Raw genomic sequence first — 18,743 nt, forward strand, 5'->3', positions numbered from 1 at the left:
GGGTCAGAGAGCAGGTTGCTAGTCTGAGGGTCTCTGGCAGATGTGAAACACCTGTCTCAAAGAGGGGCTCAGAGCCACCTTCCTAAGAAGTGGTAGAGGACAGATTGTGTCCCTGCTCTGTACCTGCGGGCTTTTCGGTGGATACCACGGCACTGGCGACCTCGGCCAGAGAGGCGTGGGTTGTTGGGGCTCCGGAAGGACCACTGGAGGCTCTCGCTGCTGCAGGGGCCCAGGCACTCTGCCCAGGGGGACCAGGAAGACCAGCCACAATCCACTGGAAGATGACAGATGACCACAGGGCTCTGTGGTCTGGGCAGGGAGCAGGCCCCCTGGGGAAGGGTCTGGGCAGAGGCTTACCAGCACATTCTGGATTGGGCCGGCAGCGACGTGGTCGGCCATCCTGGCAGAAGCAGAGCTGGCAGCCCATCTTGATGCGTTGCCCAGGCCAGTAACGGGTACCATCCACCAGGCAGGGGCATTGACTGGGTCTCACACACAGCCCCTCAGTGCCCAGCACCTGGCCTTCTGGGCACCAGCAACCTAAGTAAAACCCAGCGTTAGGCATCACGCAAAGCAAGGCCTCCGCAGACCCGGTCCAGTACCCCCTCACCTGGGCTGCTGCAGGCCCTGTCAGGTGGGCACATAGCCTGACCCGAAATGTCATCACAAGTCAAAGGGCAGGGAGCACAGGGCCTGAATACCAACTGCCTGAAGCAAGTGGCATTGGGGCAGCCTTCCTGGGGACAGGGATCTGAAAGTGGGCAAGGGTAAAGACAGAGCTTAGAGAGAGGCAATTGTGCCAGAAACCCAGTGTCCACTACACTAAGCCCCCAATGCCCTCGGTGTCTCAGGTGGTGACTCCTATGCCCACAGTACCCTCCAGAAACCCTTTACTCCTGCTGTGTTCCCCCGCTCTCCCAGTATCCACCCAGAGGCCCCCTCCCCTAGTGACCAGCTACTCACTCAGTGTCCCATCACCCACCTCCTCATGCCCTTACTTGTGCTCTCTTCCCCTCTACTCACTGGTCTGGTGGATGCTACCAGGGCTCTCAGGCAGTAGCGCACAGTCCTTGCCCCCGTTCTGAGGTGGGCGGCACTGCCGATGCCGCATCATGGTGCCCCCACAGGGTTCAGAACACAGAGACCAGGGAGACCAGGAGCCCCATTCACCGTCCACTGCAAAGGATGGCCAGGATGGTGTGTGTGCTGGGGTGTGGGCTGTGAGGCAGGGCTAGAGCTCAACAGCCTCTATTGTCCCCTCTGTCTCCAGCACCTGCTGTTCTATTCCCCCTGCGAGATGTGCCTTCCCTCACCTGGGCAGGCCTCCGTGAAGCAGGCCTGTGACTGGTGCTGCGGGCCTGGGCAGTTCTGTAGCACTGGGAGATCGGGTGCGGAGCAGTGTCGATTCCGCCCCTGTGTGCCAGGCCCGCAGGTCTGACTGCATGGCTCCCACGGACCCCAGGAGCCCCAAGCCCCACAACCCTGCTCATCCAGGGAGAGCTCTGCATCATCTGCCAACTCACAGTCTGGATTCCCATCGCAAACCTGAGAAAGCAAAGGGCTCAGGCTTCTGGTTAGGTGTACAAAATCTGAGCCTACCCATGTCTGCTTGAGACTCTCACCAGCAAGAAATCAATGCAGGTGCCATTTGGGCAGGAGAATTCTGGGCAGGGAACTCTTGTCCTGTTAGGGCCTCCTGGGGCTGACAGCTCCTCTGAGGAAGAAAGAACAGTTAGCTAGGAATAAACGCCATTTCCTAGATAGCAAGAAAACAGTATCCATACCACAGTCCAGCTCATCTTCGCCCTGGGGACAGTCAGGAATCCCATCACAGAGCTGCTTGGGGTTCAGGCACCTCCAGGGAGCCAAGCCACAGGAGAAAAGGCCATGGCATGATGGCAGCTGGGTAGAACCTGTGGATAAGAAGTGTCCTGTCAGCTGGGCAGTAATGGTACAGACCTTTAATCTCAGCAGAGGCAGGCAGATTTCTGAGTTGGAGGCCTGCCTGGTGTACAGAGCAAATTCCAGGATGGCCACGGCCACACAGAGAAAGCCTGTCTTTAAAAACAGACAAATAGACAAAAAGAAGTATCCTATCATGCTCCTGTCCCCCCCCCCCAGTCCTATCCCCCACAGAAGGACCAGCAGGGAAAGCCAAGGCATTAGAGAAGGACATGGTGGGAGGCATAGTCCTGTCCTGGATCAAAGGGATGTTTAGAAGGGGTTGAAGAATGGCGCTGAAGGAAAACAAGGGCCTATGGACAGCCTGATGCCCTGTCTTGTGAGGTAGGCAGGACACGAAGCGCTGATTTGTAAGGGTACAGAGGACTCCACTCAGTTGAGGTGAGGAGAAGCTGTGGATGGTGGAGCCTCCAAACAGACCCACCCTCAGGCCCTGCCAAGACCCACTCTCTTCTTCCTTCTTGCCCAAATATGAACAAACAAGAAACTCCTTTCTACTTTCCCATGGGCCCACAGAAAACACACACACACAAAACCTTCTAAGGTATGGTAAAGATCAAAGAAACAAAGCAAAAACAATTGCTCAGTGTTGCTAATCTTTGCTACTTTGTGGGTTCATCTTTTCTCTCCCTTTATCCCCAAACACTAGATAGGAGAGAAACAAGGGAAAGAAGGGAGGAGAAGAATTAGGAAAATCAATGAATCTAATTTCATTCCTTTTGTTTCTTCTTTGAAACAAATGCAACAAAACCTCCCTAAATGACCAACCACCTCTCAGGGCCCTAGCATTTATACACCCTCTGAAAAGTCCCAGAATTCCAAACATCACACAATCGCAGACAGTATCTGCATCTGGCAAAACCATGCCTCTGCTAGAGCATGAGACAAAGCATACTCAGCTGCTGCAGATAGATCAAAGCGGCCCCATACCCCACACCTGTGATTAAAACAAAACTATATTATTATAATATTTCTGTTTATTTGGTTTTTTTTTTTTTTTTTTTTTTTTGGTTGGTTGGTTTGGTTTGGCTTGGCTTGGCTTGGCTTGGCTTTTCAAGACAGGGTTTCTCATGTAGCCTTGGATGTCCTGGACTTGCTTTGTAGACCAGGCTGGCCTCAAACTCACAGAGATCCGCCTGCCTCTGCCTCCCAGAGTGCTGGGATTATAGGCGTGCGCCACTGTGCCCAGCTTATTTCTGTATTTTAAAAGAAACCAACATTCCAGAATTCTCACTACAACTCAGCCTCTGATATCCCCAGTCATGTTCTAGCTCTGCACCAACCTACCACAGCAAGGGGCGATGGTGACAGGTACTTGGGAAGAGCCAGGCCCTAGTCTGTTAGGCCACCCCTATACAGAAGGGACCTGTACAAAGTGAGGTATGTAACTCTCACCGCAAGCACTGGGGTCCTCATCTGAACCATCAGGGCACTGTGTTACGCCATCACACAGCTGTTCCGGGGACACGCAGTGTGGGCTGTGGGCACAGGGCACCTGGGACAGCAGGCAGGGCCCACAGTCCAGCTCATCACTGCCATCTGTGCAGTCTTCCTCCTGGTCACAGCGCCAGCCCTGAGGGGTGCATTCTCCACTGCTGCACCGGAACTCAAAGAGGCCGCAGGGGAATGCTGCGGAGGAGGTGTCGGTTAGACCAGCAGGGGTGGACTCCTGGCTCTGCAGGCCCAGCTCGCCCTCACACCCTCTAGGTCCAGCACACCTGACTCTCAAACAAGCACACCCCTTCCCAACCTAATCTCACCCTCTCTTGCATCCGGCAGCTGTTCTATTTGTCACGGGCTTTGCCCTGGTCCCTGAACGTCCATTAGGTTCTCCTTCACTCATTCAGAGGGAGGCTCCTGAACCCCAGGAAATAATTCTGGACCTTCCATCTCTTTCAAACAGTGACCACTTCATTCCAGAGCGCCCAGGCCCAGAGTTTGGCCCAAATGCTTCTTTCTGAGATACTTACTCACCCCTGCCTGGGCATCTCAGGTTTCCAGCTTCCTCACCCTGTTTATTCCCAGAGACTCACCAGGGCTGGCACTACCCGTAGGACTCGGTGCCATATCCAGGGAGCTGGTGGAAGGGTTCTGCCCAATGTCAGCAGGGGGAGTAGGCAGAGATGGCAGAGAGCAGTAGCCAGGCCCCTCATCAGCTCCATCTGGGCAGTCCCAAACTCCATCGCACAGCTGGATGGTCCTAATGCACGTGCCGTCAACACAAGATACCTCTCCAGAGATGCAGCTCGCCTGCCCTGCAGTCAGAGGAGAGAAGGTGGTCCTGGAACCTACCCCCTTTGGAGACTTAAAAGATTTACATGTCCACGTGTCTGTGAATGCACACAACATGTGCGCAGAGGCCTATGGAGGCCAGAAGACCTCGTCAGAATCCGTAGATCTAGACTTATAGGTGACTGTGAGTGGCCCAGTATGGGTGCTATGAGCTGATTTCAGGTCTTCTAGAAGAGCAAGTACTCTTAACCACTGAGCAATCCAGCCCCTGGGATTACCCCTTATTCTATCTCTTTTATGGTATCTCCACTCAGTCATTCACAGGCACCACCTTCATGAGCGGAGACCTGGCACAGGAGGGGGTAGATACACAGGGGCCTTCAGGAGCTGGACCCTGAGAGGGGGGTGCCTAGTGGGCAGGAGGCAGGGCAGGGGCTCCTCACCCAGACAGGACTCTTCATCTGCACCATCCAGACAGTCGGGGTGGCCATCACACAACAGGGCCGGCGGCAGGCAGCGGCCGTCAGCACAGGCCAGAGAGCCAAGGGGACACAGGCACCCCCGCTCATCTGTGCCATCTCCACAGTCATCCTGCCCATCACAGAGCAGGGACAGGGGCAGGCAGTGGCCAGACTGGCAAGCTATCTGCCCCTCCCCACAGCCCGAGGTGGCACAGCCTGGCATGGGACAAGGGAGCAGGTTCAGGATATTATGCTGCCAAGGAGAACCCCGGCCCAAGGAGAACCAGAATGCCCTCTCTGTCCCTCAGTTCCCACCCATCACCTAAGTCACAGCTCCTGGCAGGGGATGCAGTGGCTTAGGATGCCGTCCTGGGGACAGATGCTGCAGCCTCAGTCAACACAGTCATCTGTCCTGTTACTGCCACACAGAGGTGAAAAGGCTCACCCTCCTCATCTGAACTGTCACCACAGTCGTCCTGGTTGTCGCAAAGCCACTCAAGTGGCACGCAGTGCCCACTCTCTCTGCACAGTGCCTCTCCTTCCGCACAGCCAGGTTCCGTCTCCTCACACGGCGCACCGGCACCTTCACAGTGCCACTGACTTTCCTGACACGTGCTGAGCACACGGCGGGGGCCGGGGGGAGGGGACAGCGGCCTGGCATTAGCCACAGGTCAGCTTGCTCTGCCCGAGAGCACAGGTGTCTCCTGTTCTCCCACTCACCAGTTTCCACAGTCCTTTTGCAGCACAGTCCCTGGTGGGAAGAAACCTCCCCCTGACTCGCAGGGACAGGCAGCCAGCTCCACACAGGCGCCTCCTGGGAGCACAGAGCACAGGATTCAGAACAAAGGCGCCCAGCCAAGGCCTGTGGCCTTTCCCCAGTCTCAGTGTCCTCTCCCCAGCAACACACCATGCAGCAGCGTCCCCTCGGGGCAGAAGCAGCCTTCCACACAAGCGATAGCCTGGCAGTGCCATCTGGGCTCAGAAGGATGGTCATGGCAGGCGGGGGGACATGGAGAACCACAGGCTTCATATACCTGACCTCCTTCACACTGTAGGGCTGTGTGGGGAGAAGAGAGGCTCTGCTCACTGAGGCCCAAGAGCACAGGCAAGCCAACTTCAGCTGACAGCCAGGGGAAGCACCTGTACCCAGACCTTCCAGTGGAAAGTGAAGGATGCGAGCCCTGTGCATCAGCCAGTCTCACGTTCACTCCATTGAGAATAGGGTCTGGCAACAGAGGGAGCACACAACTCGCCTTTGAACTTGAGTGACTAAATGGCCAGCTGGCGGGACAGGAGAAGCACCTTTCAAGGGGCTCAACGTACGGCAGGATCAAGAGAGTAGGACACACTCACGGCAGAGTTCCTGGCTGCGCCAACGCACAGGATGTCTGTGCCGGGCACACTCCTCAGCATACGCGGCAATGGCTGAGCAGAGGCATTCACAGTCACCCCCTGTGTCACACCTGTGGGGTGGAGCCGTCAGCCTTTCAAACGTCCCCCTCCCCCCACCTCTGCATGCCCATCGCACCCGCCCTTCAGCCTTCTTACCCGCAGGCGTCATACACACACCACTCATAGTGCTGCTGTGGGGGCACCTCTGTGTGGCATGGGGCAAAGAGTGGCTGCAGTATCACCCCACAGCGGGCCCGGGCCCAGTTCGCCCGATGGGCATTCACCTGCAAGACAGGCTGCTTCTGTGGGTCTCTCTCTCTCTCTCTCTCTCTCTCTCTCTCTCTGTTTCTCTCCCCTGTCTCTCTCTCTCAGCTATTACACCCCTGACTCCCTTCTGGCTGTCCTTCCCGGCTCACCATACAGGGGTGTGGCAGATCTCCTGGCTCAGGGCACAGTGGGTTGAGGCGCCAGGAGTGCGCAGCCAGCTCTGCCGTGGGCTCCAGGACTCCTTGGCGGCTCCGCAGGTCATTGCCGGCATCACCATCAAAGTTTCCACACAGCCCAGACACACGACCATGGAAGTGGGGGGACAGCTGTACCAGAACCCGAGTGCCTGGTGGCATTAAAATAAATGTGACTTCCAGGGCCCTCAGCTGGGCCGGGCAGGAAAACATGTGGGTATGATAGTCCCCTGCACAGGTGCTCCCTCCCACCCAAACCCAGGGTGCTGAGTCCCTCTTCTGGGGATAACTGAAAAGACCAACATCTAGGTGCCAGCTGGGAACCTAGTTTCTTAATTAACACTAGGTTGAGAGACAATAAAATCCCCTGCACCGGGCTGGATTCAGGTAGGAACTGGCTTCAGGATGAGCTGAAAGCCCTTTTGAGGCCAGAAGCTCTAGTCTAGCCTGGCTGAGAGGACCAAATCCACCCAGGGTTAGTTTGGCTTCCCTCAGTTCCTCAACAACAGTTATATTTCTAAAACGCCAACTGCTTATGTTTGGGTACTGGGACGTCAGCCGGTCTACTTTCATTTCTTCCTAAAACTTGGTGTTTTCTAAATGTTTCTTTGGTGGCGCGGTCACACTTGTACAATGAAGAAAAGCACAGTTATGAAATTATACTATGAAAGCTTCATCCACTTTCAAGGGCTGTGAGACAGGGGTGGCCGCTGGGCCGGGGGTACTGAGCAGAGGGTGGGGGTGGGGTGGAAGAGAGCGGAGATCTTGGCCCAGCTGTCATACTGGAAATTGGTTCCCAGGTGGCTGTCAGAGGTCAGCCTCAACCTCAGAGCTTGGCTGGCAGCGGGAAGAAGGATCTGGGGGACTCCAGCCCCCAGGGCAAAGAAGAGGTGTGGCCTAAGGGTGAGGGCGGAGCCTGACCTCCGTCCCAGAGCAGCGTGAGACCCAGGCGCGTAGTCAACAGCAGGAAGAGGCCAGCGTGGTGCAGGCTCAGCCCGGGGCCTGTGTAGACTTTGGGGAGCTTTATGCTCACTCCATTCACTGTTACTGCCTGGCCTGAAGAAGAAGGGAGGGTGTTAAGCTTAGCGGGTCCCCGGGGGGTCCTCCCAGCCACTCCCCCAAGCTCCCTTTTCCTTATTTTCTTAGTGACCTTGGGGCAGGTCGTTAGAGGACTTCTCTGAGCCAACTCCAACCTACCCCACCAAACAAACCAAACCTAGGAAGGGGCTGAGAGGAAACCTGGCCATGCTGAGGAGCTGTGATGCAGCGCTGCTATTCCCCCCCTTCCCCCCCCCCCCCCCGCAGTATCGCAACCATCTTCGACAGGTCACAGCCACCTCTAAGCATGTGCACGACAGTGCTGTCCAGACGCACAGCCAACGCCTTGGTACACGTGAGGCCGCTGGCCCCGCAAGGCAGGTTCTGGATGGAGACACTGAAGCGGCCACCAGCCTCCCTCACCAGCAGGTACTCGCAGGCCCCAGGAAAGGTGAGGGCCAGCCCATCGAATGTCACATAGTGGGGGGCGCCAGATGCCTGGCACCATCCACTGCACCTCTGGCCTGTGCACTGCCACCGCTGGCCCTGGCACACACTGTGGGCAAGAGGCAGGACAGAGCCATCAGCCACAGGGAGAGTCCGGACAGACAGACCCTGCCTGAGTGTGAAGAAGTCTGGAGGGTTCCCAGTGTCCAGGCCGCTCAGGATATCCTGCCCATCTACCATTCCAACCCCTTTTAGTGAAAAGAGGCATGATGGCTGGAGGGTCAGGAGTCAGAGGCTCGGCTCATGCAGTAACGGCTGACAGGCACTGGGCGTACCAAACGCTGCAGTCTTCCTGGATGGTAGTGTTGGGTGGGTACCATTGCCCATTGTGACGACAGGGGCAAAGATCAGGAGGCACGCAGCGCTTGTCCTGGGGAGGGGCGGAAACACTGTTGTGGACAGCTAGGGAGCGGGGCAGGGCCCTTGGACAGGGAGAGCCGCTTTGTTGCCCCATGTGTCCCCTTCCCAGCCTCACCAGCAGCACAGTGCCCAGGGGACAGACACAGCCGTCAGTGCTTCCAGCCAGACAGGAATAGTTGACACTGAGGCTGTCACAGGTGAGAAGGCACGCACCAGGAGCATAGATGAGGTCCTGGGGGCAGAGCGCCCGCTGTGGGGGGCAGTGGAGGGCTGTGCAGTTCCAGAGGCCCCTCTCCCGGCAGACACTGTAGAAGGGGAGATGGAAGAGCCGACCCCAGCATGGGCTCACCTGGCTATCCGAGCCTCCAGTCTGCCACAGCAAGTCTTAGGAACCTAGATACAGAGGACCCCCAAAGCCATCCGGATCCCCTCATACCTAGTAGGATCCCAGCCCCCATGCTAGAGACCTGAACAGCTCAACTGCCAACACCACAGCCCCCAGCATAGACGGGCAAGCTGTTCAGAAGGCCTTCACGTGATGAGATCTACAATCACCCAGGAGAATACCGGGGCCTAGCCATGAAGGGTTTTCTATACTGGGTTAACTGAGGTGTGAAGACCCATGCCATGCCGCCGAAGGGCAGCACCACTCCATGGGCTGAGATCCTGGGGTAACAAGAAGCAAGTAGGCAAAGCACGGGTATTCATCTCTTCCTGCCTCCTGACTAAGGATGCAATATGGCCGCTGGTTCCCTCCTGCTGCCATGACTGGCCCACCATGACGGACGACGGTATTCCCTTGCGCCGTGGGCTAAAATAATCACTTCCTCCCTTACATGGCTTCTCGTCAGGTATTTAGTCACAGAAGCAAGAGACTAAGACGTTTACCCCTTGTCCAAAGCAGCAGAGGGAACCCACTGAAGCGACCCGCAGCCTGCCCCTGCTTCTTTAGGTATAGACCTCATCTTGCCTCTCCGGTAACAAAGAGTCAGTCCATCTGAGCCTCACTTTCCTCATCTACCAGGCAGGAATGGTTTTTCACCACCCCACCCCCCACTTTATCAGGCTCTGGTTAGGAAGTACAATCAATGCAGTAAGTAGTGGGCGTGAAAGAGCTTCTGCAGCTGACAGCACCCGGCACTGAGGAAGTGTCAGCACCCTGCCATCCCTCCCTAGAAACCCAGTATGCGGCACAGCCAGCCATCGTCTCGAAGGCTTTCTTCTTTGCCCAGCTCTTACCAGTGGCTGCAGCCTTTCATAGTGGTGGTGGTGCCAAAGGCGTGATGATGGCCTCCAAGCTGACAGTGGCACAGGCCGGGCGGGACACACTGGCCCTCATGGTCCCACAGCAGTCCTGGGGGACAGTTACAGCCAGCCACACAGATGCCAAGCTCTTTACAATCTTCTGGATCCCCACAACGGTGGCCACACACTGGGGCACACTCCTGGTACTCCTGGCCACCAGGACACAGGACAGCTGGACATAGGAATACATGCAAATCAGAAGCCTAGCCACCCCGTCTGGACCTCAGGTCCCTGAACGCTACAGGAGAAAAAAAAAACTAGCAATATTCTGGTAAGGAAGGAGTCCCTGCCCCTGCCATCTTCTCCTAATGATGATGGTGGGCCACTGGGAGGGAGAGCTGAAGTGACCAAGGTAGGGTTGGCTGGGCGGGGAGACTCACGGCATAGGGTCTCATTCCTCCATTGGAGCAGGACGCCCTCCTGGGCGCAGCGGCGTGCATAGGCAGAGAGCACGGAGCACAGGCAGTCCCTGCCAGGGGCACAGCCACACACAGCCTCCAAACACCTCAGTCGGAATGGTTCCCTGTCTACTAGCCCATGACATGCCTTGGGGCAAAAGGAAAAGGAGCAGTTCTTTCTTCACGAATCCCATTCCCCTGGGAGCCCATTGCTGCCTCCCTGTGCCCTTGGACTCTTTCTTGCATTTTGGATCCTTGATCTTGAGGGCAGAAGAGAAGGGCACCCTAGTACCTGAAAAGTGGGGCCGTGCAGGATGGCACAGGCTGCCTCTGCGAAAGTAAGGCGCTGGGAGTAGGTGCTGCAGGAGGACAGCGGTGTGTTGTCCACCAAGGGGCACCGTCCATCACCTGACACTTGGAACTTGCTGGCAAAGGCTGTGACATGGGTCTCTATGTCTCCAGCGGGTGTCACAAAGTCATCCTGCTGCTTCCAGGTGAAGGTGCCACACAGACCCTGCACCTGAGCCACGGAAGACACATAAATGTGAAATACAGTCTTACCTAGCCCAGCCCAGACACTCACTGGCCTCCTAGCCTACCTGGTAGGCATGACGGGGGTCCAGGGTGATGTATGCTGCAGGGTCAGCAACTCCCCAGAGAACCCAGGCCCCGGGCCAGCGCAACAGCAAGAATGTAGAAGAGGCGTGGGAAACATTGAAGCCCTCAGCAGCAATCCAGGGCAAGTCCACATCCCGCCCGTCCACCAGCACTGCTCCTGCAAAAGAGGCCTGACGGTGTGACTGGGAGCCTGTGGAAGCACGGGCCGACAAGAAGATGGAAGCGTGTGTGTCAGTGTGGCATGTGGGAGTAACTAGAGTGCTCCCTGGAGGCCGCCTGTCCTACCCGAGACCACCCCTCCCCTCCACAGCTCAAGAACCCACATCATCACGCATTTCTGTATATCCCTTTGTGCGGTCAATATGTGGGAGGAGCTGGGTAAAGAGAGTTGGCAGCAGGCCTGGCAGAGCTGGAGAGATGCTTGCTTGAGAGAGTTAATCTCCTGTTCATGCCCAAGGCCATTCCAACTCTTAAAACTGTGTGGCTTATAGTTAGCTCCAAAGACCAGCAGAAGAGGTCTTGGAAAATATCCTTGAATAGTGTCTGCCCTTGGGCTGGGAGCATGAGGCAGTGAACTGCAGTAAGTTCAGGTACAGGAATCTAGAAGGGCTACTTATTGGAATCCAAAGGACAGGAACTGGGTAGACTGAGCTTGTGGGACAGTGGGCCACAGGCTCAATTCATACCCCCCAAAGAAATAGACTGTGGAGCTGTCTACTCCCCAGAGAATAAAGGCCCCCTGCACTAGACAAGGAGGCAGAGCAGAAGCTACCTGAGGATCTGAGCTGAATGTGGGTGTTCCCCAGGAAGACAGAGAGGGCATGAAGGCAGCTTCCAGCGTCACAGGACCCATGTTCCAACACAACCAGCAGCTGGCCTTTGCCAGAGTCCTGGGGTGGACAGAGTGGCAGGGGTGTGTGGAGGATCCACGAGGAAGCCTCGGATGACTTCAGTTCCCACCCCACACAGGTGCTGACCAGACAGTCTGTGAGGTGAGGAGCTTAGCCTCCCAGGGACAGACATGGGTGAATGGATGTGAGTGCATGTGAGGAACTGTGTGTGTGTGTGTGTGTGTGTGTGTGTGCGTGTGTGTGTGTGCGTTTACTTGTTGTAGTGGGAAGATCCCCATCTTTCCTCCCTGTGGGGTTCCCTGTATGTACACATATAGACATATATGTGTACACTTGTCGGATCTACATACACACACATGACTATGTGGAGTGTGGTGTGTGATGTGTTGTGTGTGTGTTCCGTGTGCTGGCATCTAGCCTCTAACTGTGTGTGTCTACCTCACGCATCTTTGGCCAGGTGACTGGGGAGTCAGCTGCCCTGGATAACACATCAACCTGTTGACCCCATTCTCCCCTGACTTTCTCCTCGCCCCATTGACACCCAGGCAAGGAGGGACAAGTCAGGGAATTACAATGGTCCAACACTAAAATCGAAAGATCGTCCATCAGTCCTCAGAAGGATGGAAAAAAACCATGGCATGTGCTGAACCTGGGAAGCCCCAGCTTTATTGGGGATGGGCCCCTCTCCTGCCTGTGACAAGCCCAGGATGTTACATCTGTAAAAGGGACTATGAAGATGGGTTTGGTTCTATCGCTCTACACTAGGGTGGCCAGTTAGGAGAGGTGAGGACTAGAAAGGATGAGGATGAGGATGAGGATGAGGATGATGAGTGTGTGTGTTTGTGTGTGTGTTTGTGTGTGTGTGTGTGTGTGTGTGTGTGTATCAGGGGGATGCAGGCAGCCATTCTCCTGCCAGCATTGTTCTGCCTTTTCTTGCAAGCGGCCATATGTTCCATCTACTGCTTTAAGGACTTGTTTACAGTCATCTCTTCTCTGGACCCCCTTGGAGGGCCCCCATTCTGACAAAAATCTCCCTCCTGAAGTACTCTTTCTGCTCACCTGCACCAGGCTGTAGTGGCAGGATGGATGGCCCCTGAAGGAGAAGCTCCGCCCATCAAAGGTGATGTAATGCCCATCACCGCCCACTGCACACTCAGCAGGGCACAGGGCCTGGGCACAGTGCCAGCGGCCGTCCTGACACACACTAAAGGCATAGGGGGTAGGACAGTGACATCAGCTCTACCACAGAACGTGAGCTGGGCATGACCCACTCCCAGCCTATTGGTTCTTTCTCTCCCCTGGCACACCCACCACCCTTGGAACTGGGTAGTCATCAAAAATGTCACAGGTCACTGGGTAGGAGGCCCCAGAATGGGCTTGGTTATGTGTGAGGGGCAGATCTCAGAAACAGCACAAAGAACAGTACCAAGACATGGCCCAGCAGAGCCCGAAGACCCACCAAGGGTTGCACTGCTGGTTCACAGTGTCACCAGGGGCGTAGCGCTGGCGCCGGTGGTAGCAGGGGCAGTGGGCAGCAGGCACACAGAGGGCACCATCCCAGAAGAGGCCTGTCGGACACTCACAGCCACTCACACATTCTTTCCCACAAGGCCCCTCCTCGCCCTGGGCTACTGCTGAACAGCTGGGTGGGCAGGATGAGACACAATCAGAGTAGAGCTGGCCCCCTGGACACGGGTGTTCTGTGGGGACAAAAAACAGCCCATGAGAGGTTGGTCTTGCAAATCCAATGGGCCATGGGAGACAGCCAGGGGCTCCTCAAGCTACTCAAGTTAGTTTTGGGGTAGGCAGACCCAGCATACCACAGAAGCCAGGCTTCCTCCAGTGCACATAGATGTCCTGCCTGGCACAGGCCTGGGCATAGTTGGCAAAGGTGGCACATACAGCTTCCAGTTGCCCCTCTGGGCCACTGCCTGCTGCAGCTCCAACACAGTAGGCGAAGAGGCAGGTCTCATGGTACTCATCTGGGGGAACCTGTAGGGAAGGGAAATCCTCAGCCAGCAAATGCCTTTCCTCACCAACATCTTCTCTCTCCTCTTCCTTTACATCTCAGCGTGAAACCAAACATAATAAGTGCTGGAAGGGGCCTCCATGTCACAAGGACAGCTATCTTGTTTTCAAAGGTAAAAACCAAAGTCAGAGGAAGGATGTCTTGACTGGTGACCCAATGCACTCAATGGCAGGATCAGGTCACCCGACTGGCACCTCTCAAGCATCCACTAGTCCCTACAAATCCTTCCCCTCTGGAGCGCCTCACCTCCATCCCACCCATACCTGTCCGTGACACTGCCAGAATGGATCCTCCAGGAGTTGGTGGCACACGTCCTGAGCTTGAGCTTGAAGCTTGCCAGCTTCCAAGCCGGCCTGTGTGCCTTCCAGGAGGCCCTCACAGCCCCGGGCCACCTCCACCGTATCCAGACACCCAGGCTGACACAGCGCCAGGCCAGTGATGAGGGACATTAGACAGGAAAACAGGAAGGTGATTACTGTCCTCATAGTTGCCTCAAGACCCAACTGTCATGCCCACTAGACCACATTCAGGGCTGCAGATGGCAGCGAAATGACAAGCCCAGCCCAGAGAAAGAGGAGCCAGGGCCACAGTCAGCCGAGACAGAGACGCTCAGTGGTCATATCAGAAGGACCCGGGTAGTCACCCATTGCACAGCAGTTACCAGGCTCCCCGGGGGACCCGGAACCTGTGCATTCTACCTGAGTGACCCCAGGAAAATAGTGGGCAGTCAGGAGGCAGTCTCACCTCATAGCCAGGGAGCCTCCATGAGTTCCCAAAGGTAGAAGCCAGCATAGCCAGCCCCCCTCCTGGCTCCACAAAGTCATCTGAGGAAGGGTGAGGCCAGTGCTAGACCTGGAGTCCTATGTCTCTTCCCTCCTTCCCTTTCTCCCTCCCTCCTCTCCCCCAGCCCCCACCGCCTCCATCAGCCACACCAAGCCCCACTGCGCATACCCTCTGGCCGGCCATTGTAAAGCCCACAGAGGCCCTGCGTCTGTCCCCAGAATTCATAGTCCACGGAGATGGAGATGGAACTGGACCTGTCCAGTCTCACAACAACCCCCAGGCCCCCGGAGAGCACCAGCCAGTCCCCCTGCCACTGCAGGCTCAGCCCTGGGAAGAGGATAGGGTCATTCAGTCTCAAGGGCCACATTCCCATCATCACAGCAGGGCCCAAACGGCCTGGGGAAGGAATTCACACCAACTCCTAAGCTCTGCACTGTGGTTTCCCCTGCAGCGGCTGCTATCTTGAAAGAGTAAACTACAACACACTCTATATCCACGCTTCCACACAGACAACCCCTACACACTGCACAGACACTCCACCCACCCACCCCCACCATCCAGACACGTGCACACTTAGCCCGACCTCCTATCCCAGCTGTGATTAGACTCTCATGAGGCAGGTGGGGAAACTGAGGCTCAAGGCAGGTAAACACAGCGGCTTGCCCAAGTCACAGCTGAAGAGAGTAGGGAGCGGGTGAGCCAGGCTTCTGCCTTCCTGACCCCTCACTTTCACAAGCTTCCCAGCAGTGTTCAGGGGGACACAGAAGCTCTACCCTGCTGCCATCCTGCCTGCAGGAGTAGGCATACCACTCCAGAGGAGTAAAAGCTCTCACCGTGGAGCAGCCGAGGCTCCCCAACAGGCACTGGCTGGCCATTCACAGAGACCTCTCCATTTTTAATCAACACCTCCTCAGGACCCATCATCACCTGAACCTGAGAGAGAGCAGTGGAGCAGATGTGTAACTCTCCTCCTATACAACCCCCTCCCCCTTATCCAGACCTTCCCTGGGCTTATCTCTCTCTCCCTCACCAGCCAACAGTGTCCAGGTTGGCTACAGTGGACCCTAGGCCTGAGGTGGACAGCCCAGGTGGAATCCATAGCACCAGCTAGCAAGTAGGTGCATCGGCCCAGGAAGTGGTAGTGACGGCCGTCAAAGGTTTGGTAGTGGAAGCCGGACCAGGTGGCACAGGTGGCTGAGGGACGCTGGCGCTGGCTCCAGAGCTGGCCTATAGCCCCCGCCAGGGGCTGCAGGAGGGCTTCAGAGGAAGCATTGCCTGAGCAGGATACATCATGTGTGAGCCTCCGAATGCAGGGACAGAGGTTAGGACACAGTTCTTGACATAGGAGGAGGTATGAGAGCAGGGTGTGGTCCCTCTGGAAGGACCATAGGGTAGGCAGAACCTGGTGAAAAGGCCTAGAACTCTTGAGGGTGAGGGTGAAGGTGAGGGCCTGGTATGTCTCCAGTACTGGAGAGTACCGACCTACCTGGAAGGTGCCGACCAGAACAGCTGAGACACATCTGGGAGTTGCTGTCCCGCCAGCTGTGCCCCCAGGGTTGGGCACAGCATTCCTCCAGGCTTCCTGCCGTAGAATTAGCTGAGCCTGCTAGAGGTTGGCACTGCCATGTGACAAAGCACTGGCCTTTAGGGTTGGCTTCAGCAAGGGCTGTGGTAGAGGAGAATGGGGCACGCGCAGCTTGTTATTTTTCGGATGGCCCCGAGAGCCCAACTAGACCTACTGTGTTCTCAGGCAGTCGGTCACTTCTGCATGTCACAGGTGAGTCCCCATTCACAGACACTGCCCCAAGGACGTACACTCACCCATCCTGCCTGGTTACTTACCATCTGTGCAGTGAGCACCCCCCCATCCTGGACAGCAAGCCCTCACCGTCCGGTTCCAAGCAGCAGGCCGAGTTTCCGGGGGTCTGCCTCGCCACGGGGGGGGGGGGGGGGCAAGCAGCGAGAGATGTTAATATTCAGCCAAGTCCCACCACAAGGCAAGACCTAGGACCCTCAGTGAGGTCAAGTACCCTGAGGGGTCCTATCGAGTCAGTCTCCCCTCCTGAGCTTAATTTCTTCAAGTGCCAAGTAAGAAGAAATGCTGGGAAGCAGCCTCAGGCAGAAGGGACAAGTGTCTCTCCTCTCTGTCCCTGCCACCCTGTGCCCACTATGGTAGCCTCTCATCCACCCACTCACGCCATCTCTCTCCACCCTTCCTTGAATCCAGCTAAAACCTGTTTCCCAAATGCCTTCTGCATCAGCTCCTCCCCAGTCCTTCCCCACTCTCCGGATATCCTGCCCTGTCTCTCTTTCCTTTACTGCCAGGCAGACAGCCCAGGTTCTGACCCTCACTCACTTGTAGATGGCACAGAGCCCAGGTGCTGGGGGCCCAGTGAGCCCTGCACGGCCACTCCAGGGCAGGTCCAGCCGCCAGCCTAGCCGGCTATAATGGTACAAACTAGTGCAGGGTACCAGGTCCTCCTGACGAGGAGTTACTTCCTCTTCCACAAGGATGGTCTCTGTCTGCTCACACCAGCGCCTGTCCAGGCATAGGAGAGGCTACCAGCACTGTCCCCTCTGTCACCAAGAAGCACTGTGCTATGACTCCAAGCCCCCAAGGACTGTGGGAGAGGTACTTGAAAGAAGGAGGTTACGGGTGGGCAGAAAAGTGCTGAAAGAAGAGTGCAGCATCCCAGAGGGTGCAGAGACAAAGACAGGCAGGAGGATCTGACCGGGAGCTTTCCCAGGAGCTGCTCACCCCTTAGCCAGAGCCCACAGCATCCCAAAGAGAAAGGCAGGAAGCAGCATGGTGCCCTGCCCCAGGTCACCTTTGGGAGGACCTGAGGCTTGCACTTGGGCAAGGCTGCTGGAGCAGACCAGAGGGGATAGCACTGCCCCACACTGAGGTCTGAATGAACCCAGGGACCAGTCTGTCCAAGGCTCTTCACAAGGGGAGATTTTATCCCAGCCTCTCGCCCCCCGGGTACCAGCTGCTCAGAACCAGATTGGACTTACCTCCAGCAACCTCAGAGGCCAACTCTCCCTGGAAACAGGGCCCATCTCACCCCTCCCAACGTGTGTGTTCATGTGTGTGTGAGAGCGTGTGATGGGACTACAGCTGGACATTTTGAGCCCCTGGCTTTTCTGCACTTTCAAGCACTACCACAAATTAATGTATGATTGTGGTAAAGACACCTTCCCTTTCTGGGTGTCTGTTTCCTTACCAGAAAAAAAAAAAAAATTCAGGGACTTCCCAGGGGCAGATGGGACTCCACAAGCTTTTGAAACTTACAGGTGTGGGAGGGTCTTCACAGCCTTCGAACACTGCAGGCTGGAGGGATGGCTCGGTGGTTTAGAATGCTTGCTGCTCTTGCAGAGGACACAGGCTTGGTTCTCAGCATTCACACTGTGACTCACAACCATCCATAACTCTAGTTCCAGGAGATCTAAAGACATCTCCTGACCTCAGCAGCACCAGGCTCACATGTAGCAAACATACATATACACAGGCAAAACATACATAAAATAAACCACTGCCTTTATTATGGCGTTCTCTCTGTGCTCTTTTCTCTCCCTGCTCCCTCTCAGGCCAGGTACACGAGAAGACACAGCAGAATGGCTGAAGCATCCAACTATGTGGAGACAACTTGAAAATGTAACCCTTTCCTCAGTGAGGTCAGTGTTTTGAGATTATTTGTATGAGGTGTTTTGGGCCAGTTGGTCACCTGTGGAGTTTCTGGGGCTTCCAAGGATCCAGGAAGATGGGAAGTGGAAAGGGGTGGAATAGGATTGGGAGCCTGTTCCCCCCTGCCCCAGGGTGGAGCTGAGCTGAGCAGGATAGACTAATCCCAGGGTCCGGTTCAGAGGAGGCAGCTGCAGGCTCCACAGGCAAATCCTGGTTACATCCTAGTAACCAGTAGACCTCCAAGGCCACTGGGCTGGAATGCAGCTGGACCTGAAACTCTGAACCCTTTCATTTCAGAATGAAATGAGGACCCATTGGGCACCCTGCATGATCACCCCCTTGGTACACCACAGCTGCCCTGGGTGTTCCTCCCTCTGAGCCTACTATTGGGCCTAGAACCAAAAGAGGGCCCGGCAAGAGTCCCTCCAGCTGCTTCCAGATAGCTAGAGTTAGTGTGTGGGAGTTATCTGGGACAGCATCTGTCATGGGCACAATGTCCCTCTAACTCTTCTCACACTCTCACCTGGCCACTGCTCCTGCATATCCTACACAGGAGGACAGTAGTTCTCAATGCTCCTTCTTATACACTCTGCTCCTAGGCCACCTGCAGACAGCCAAGTATCCTGGTATTAGAAGAGCCTTTTGCATCTTGAGTCACAGG

At 56.0% G+C, this 18,743-nt stretch overlaps 1 protein-coding gene across 1 annotated transcript in view; it reads right to left on the reverse strand.

The window, feature by feature from the left end:
• Window positions 1-17,205, reverse strand: part of LOC129675535 (SCO-spondin) — a 52,630-nt gene extending 35,425 nt beyond the window's left edge. Inside the window, exons 1-36 of the mRNA XM_055605517.1 lie at window positions 17,156-17,205; window positions 16,754-16,936; window positions 16,240-16,322; window positions 15,884-16,063; window positions 15,428-15,672; window positions 15,231-15,330; window positions 14,566-14,724; window positions 14,359-14,438; window positions 13,878-14,030; window positions 13,406-13,577; window positions 13,045-13,285; window positions 12,645-12,789; window positions 11,507-11,624; window positions 10,716-10,891; window positions 10,409-10,636; window positions 10,099-10,264; window positions 9,653-9,890; window positions 8,529-8,718; window positions 8,329-8,423; window positions 7,846-8,102; window positions 7,430-7,564; window positions 6,464-6,660; window positions 6,204-6,331; window positions 6,009-6,118; window positions 5,563-5,712; window positions 5,376-5,469; window positions 5,101-5,270; window positions 4,638-4,871; window positions 3,996-4,217; window positions 3,358-3,591; window positions 1,623-1,714; window positions 1,314-1,545; window positions 1,024-1,176; window positions 611-751; window positions 358-540; window positions 124-274 (exon numbers count right to left, since the gene is read on the reverse strand). Of these exons, the coding sequence (XP_055461492.1) occupies window positions 124-274; window positions 358-540; window positions 611-751; window positions 1,024-1,176; window positions 1,314-1,545; window positions 1,623-1,714; window positions 3,358-3,591; window positions 3,996-4,217; window positions 4,638-4,871; window positions 5,101-5,270; window positions 5,376-5,469; window positions 5,563-5,712; window positions 6,009-6,118; window positions 6,204-6,331; window positions 6,464-6,660; window positions 7,430-7,564; window positions 7,846-8,102; window positions 8,329-8,423; window positions 8,529-8,718; window positions 9,653-9,890; window positions 10,099-10,264; window positions 10,409-10,636; window positions 10,716-10,891; window positions 11,507-11,624; window positions 12,645-12,789; window positions 13,045-13,285; window positions 13,406-13,577; window positions 13,878-14,030; window positions 14,359-14,438; window positions 14,566-14,724; window positions 15,231-15,330; window positions 15,428-15,672; window positions 15,884-16,063; window positions 16,240-16,322; window positions 16,754-16,936; window positions 17,156-17,205 (5,885 nt within the window). The remainder of the gene's footprint in view (window positions 1-123; window positions 275-357; window positions 541-610; window positions 752-1,023; window positions 1,177-1,313; window positions 1,546-1,622; window positions 1,715-3,357; window positions 3,592-3,995; window positions 4,218-4,637; window positions 4,872-5,100; window positions 5,271-5,375; window positions 5,470-5,562; window positions 5,713-6,008; window positions 6,119-6,203; window positions 6,332-6,463; window positions 6,661-7,429; window positions 7,565-7,845; window positions 8,103-8,328; window positions 8,424-8,528; window positions 8,719-9,652; window positions 9,891-10,098; window positions 10,265-10,408; window positions 10,637-10,715; window positions 10,892-11,506; window positions 11,625-12,644; window positions 12,790-13,044; window positions 13,286-13,405; window positions 13,578-13,877; window positions 14,031-14,358; window positions 14,439-14,565; window positions 14,725-15,230; window positions 15,331-15,427; window positions 15,673-15,883; window positions 16,064-16,239; window positions 16,323-16,753; window positions 16,937-17,155) is intronic.
• Between the last annotated feature and the right edge of the window lie 1,538 nt (window positions 17,206-18,743).

This window comes from Psammomys obesus, unplaced genomic scaffold, assembly GCF_907164565.1.
Source record: "Psammomys obesus unplaced genomic scaffold, mPsaObe1.curated_primary_1811, whole genome shotgun sequence".
In the NCBI taxonomy this organism is placed as follows: Eukaryota; Metazoa; Chordata; class Mammalia; order Rodentia; family Muridae; genus Psammomys; species Psammomys obesus.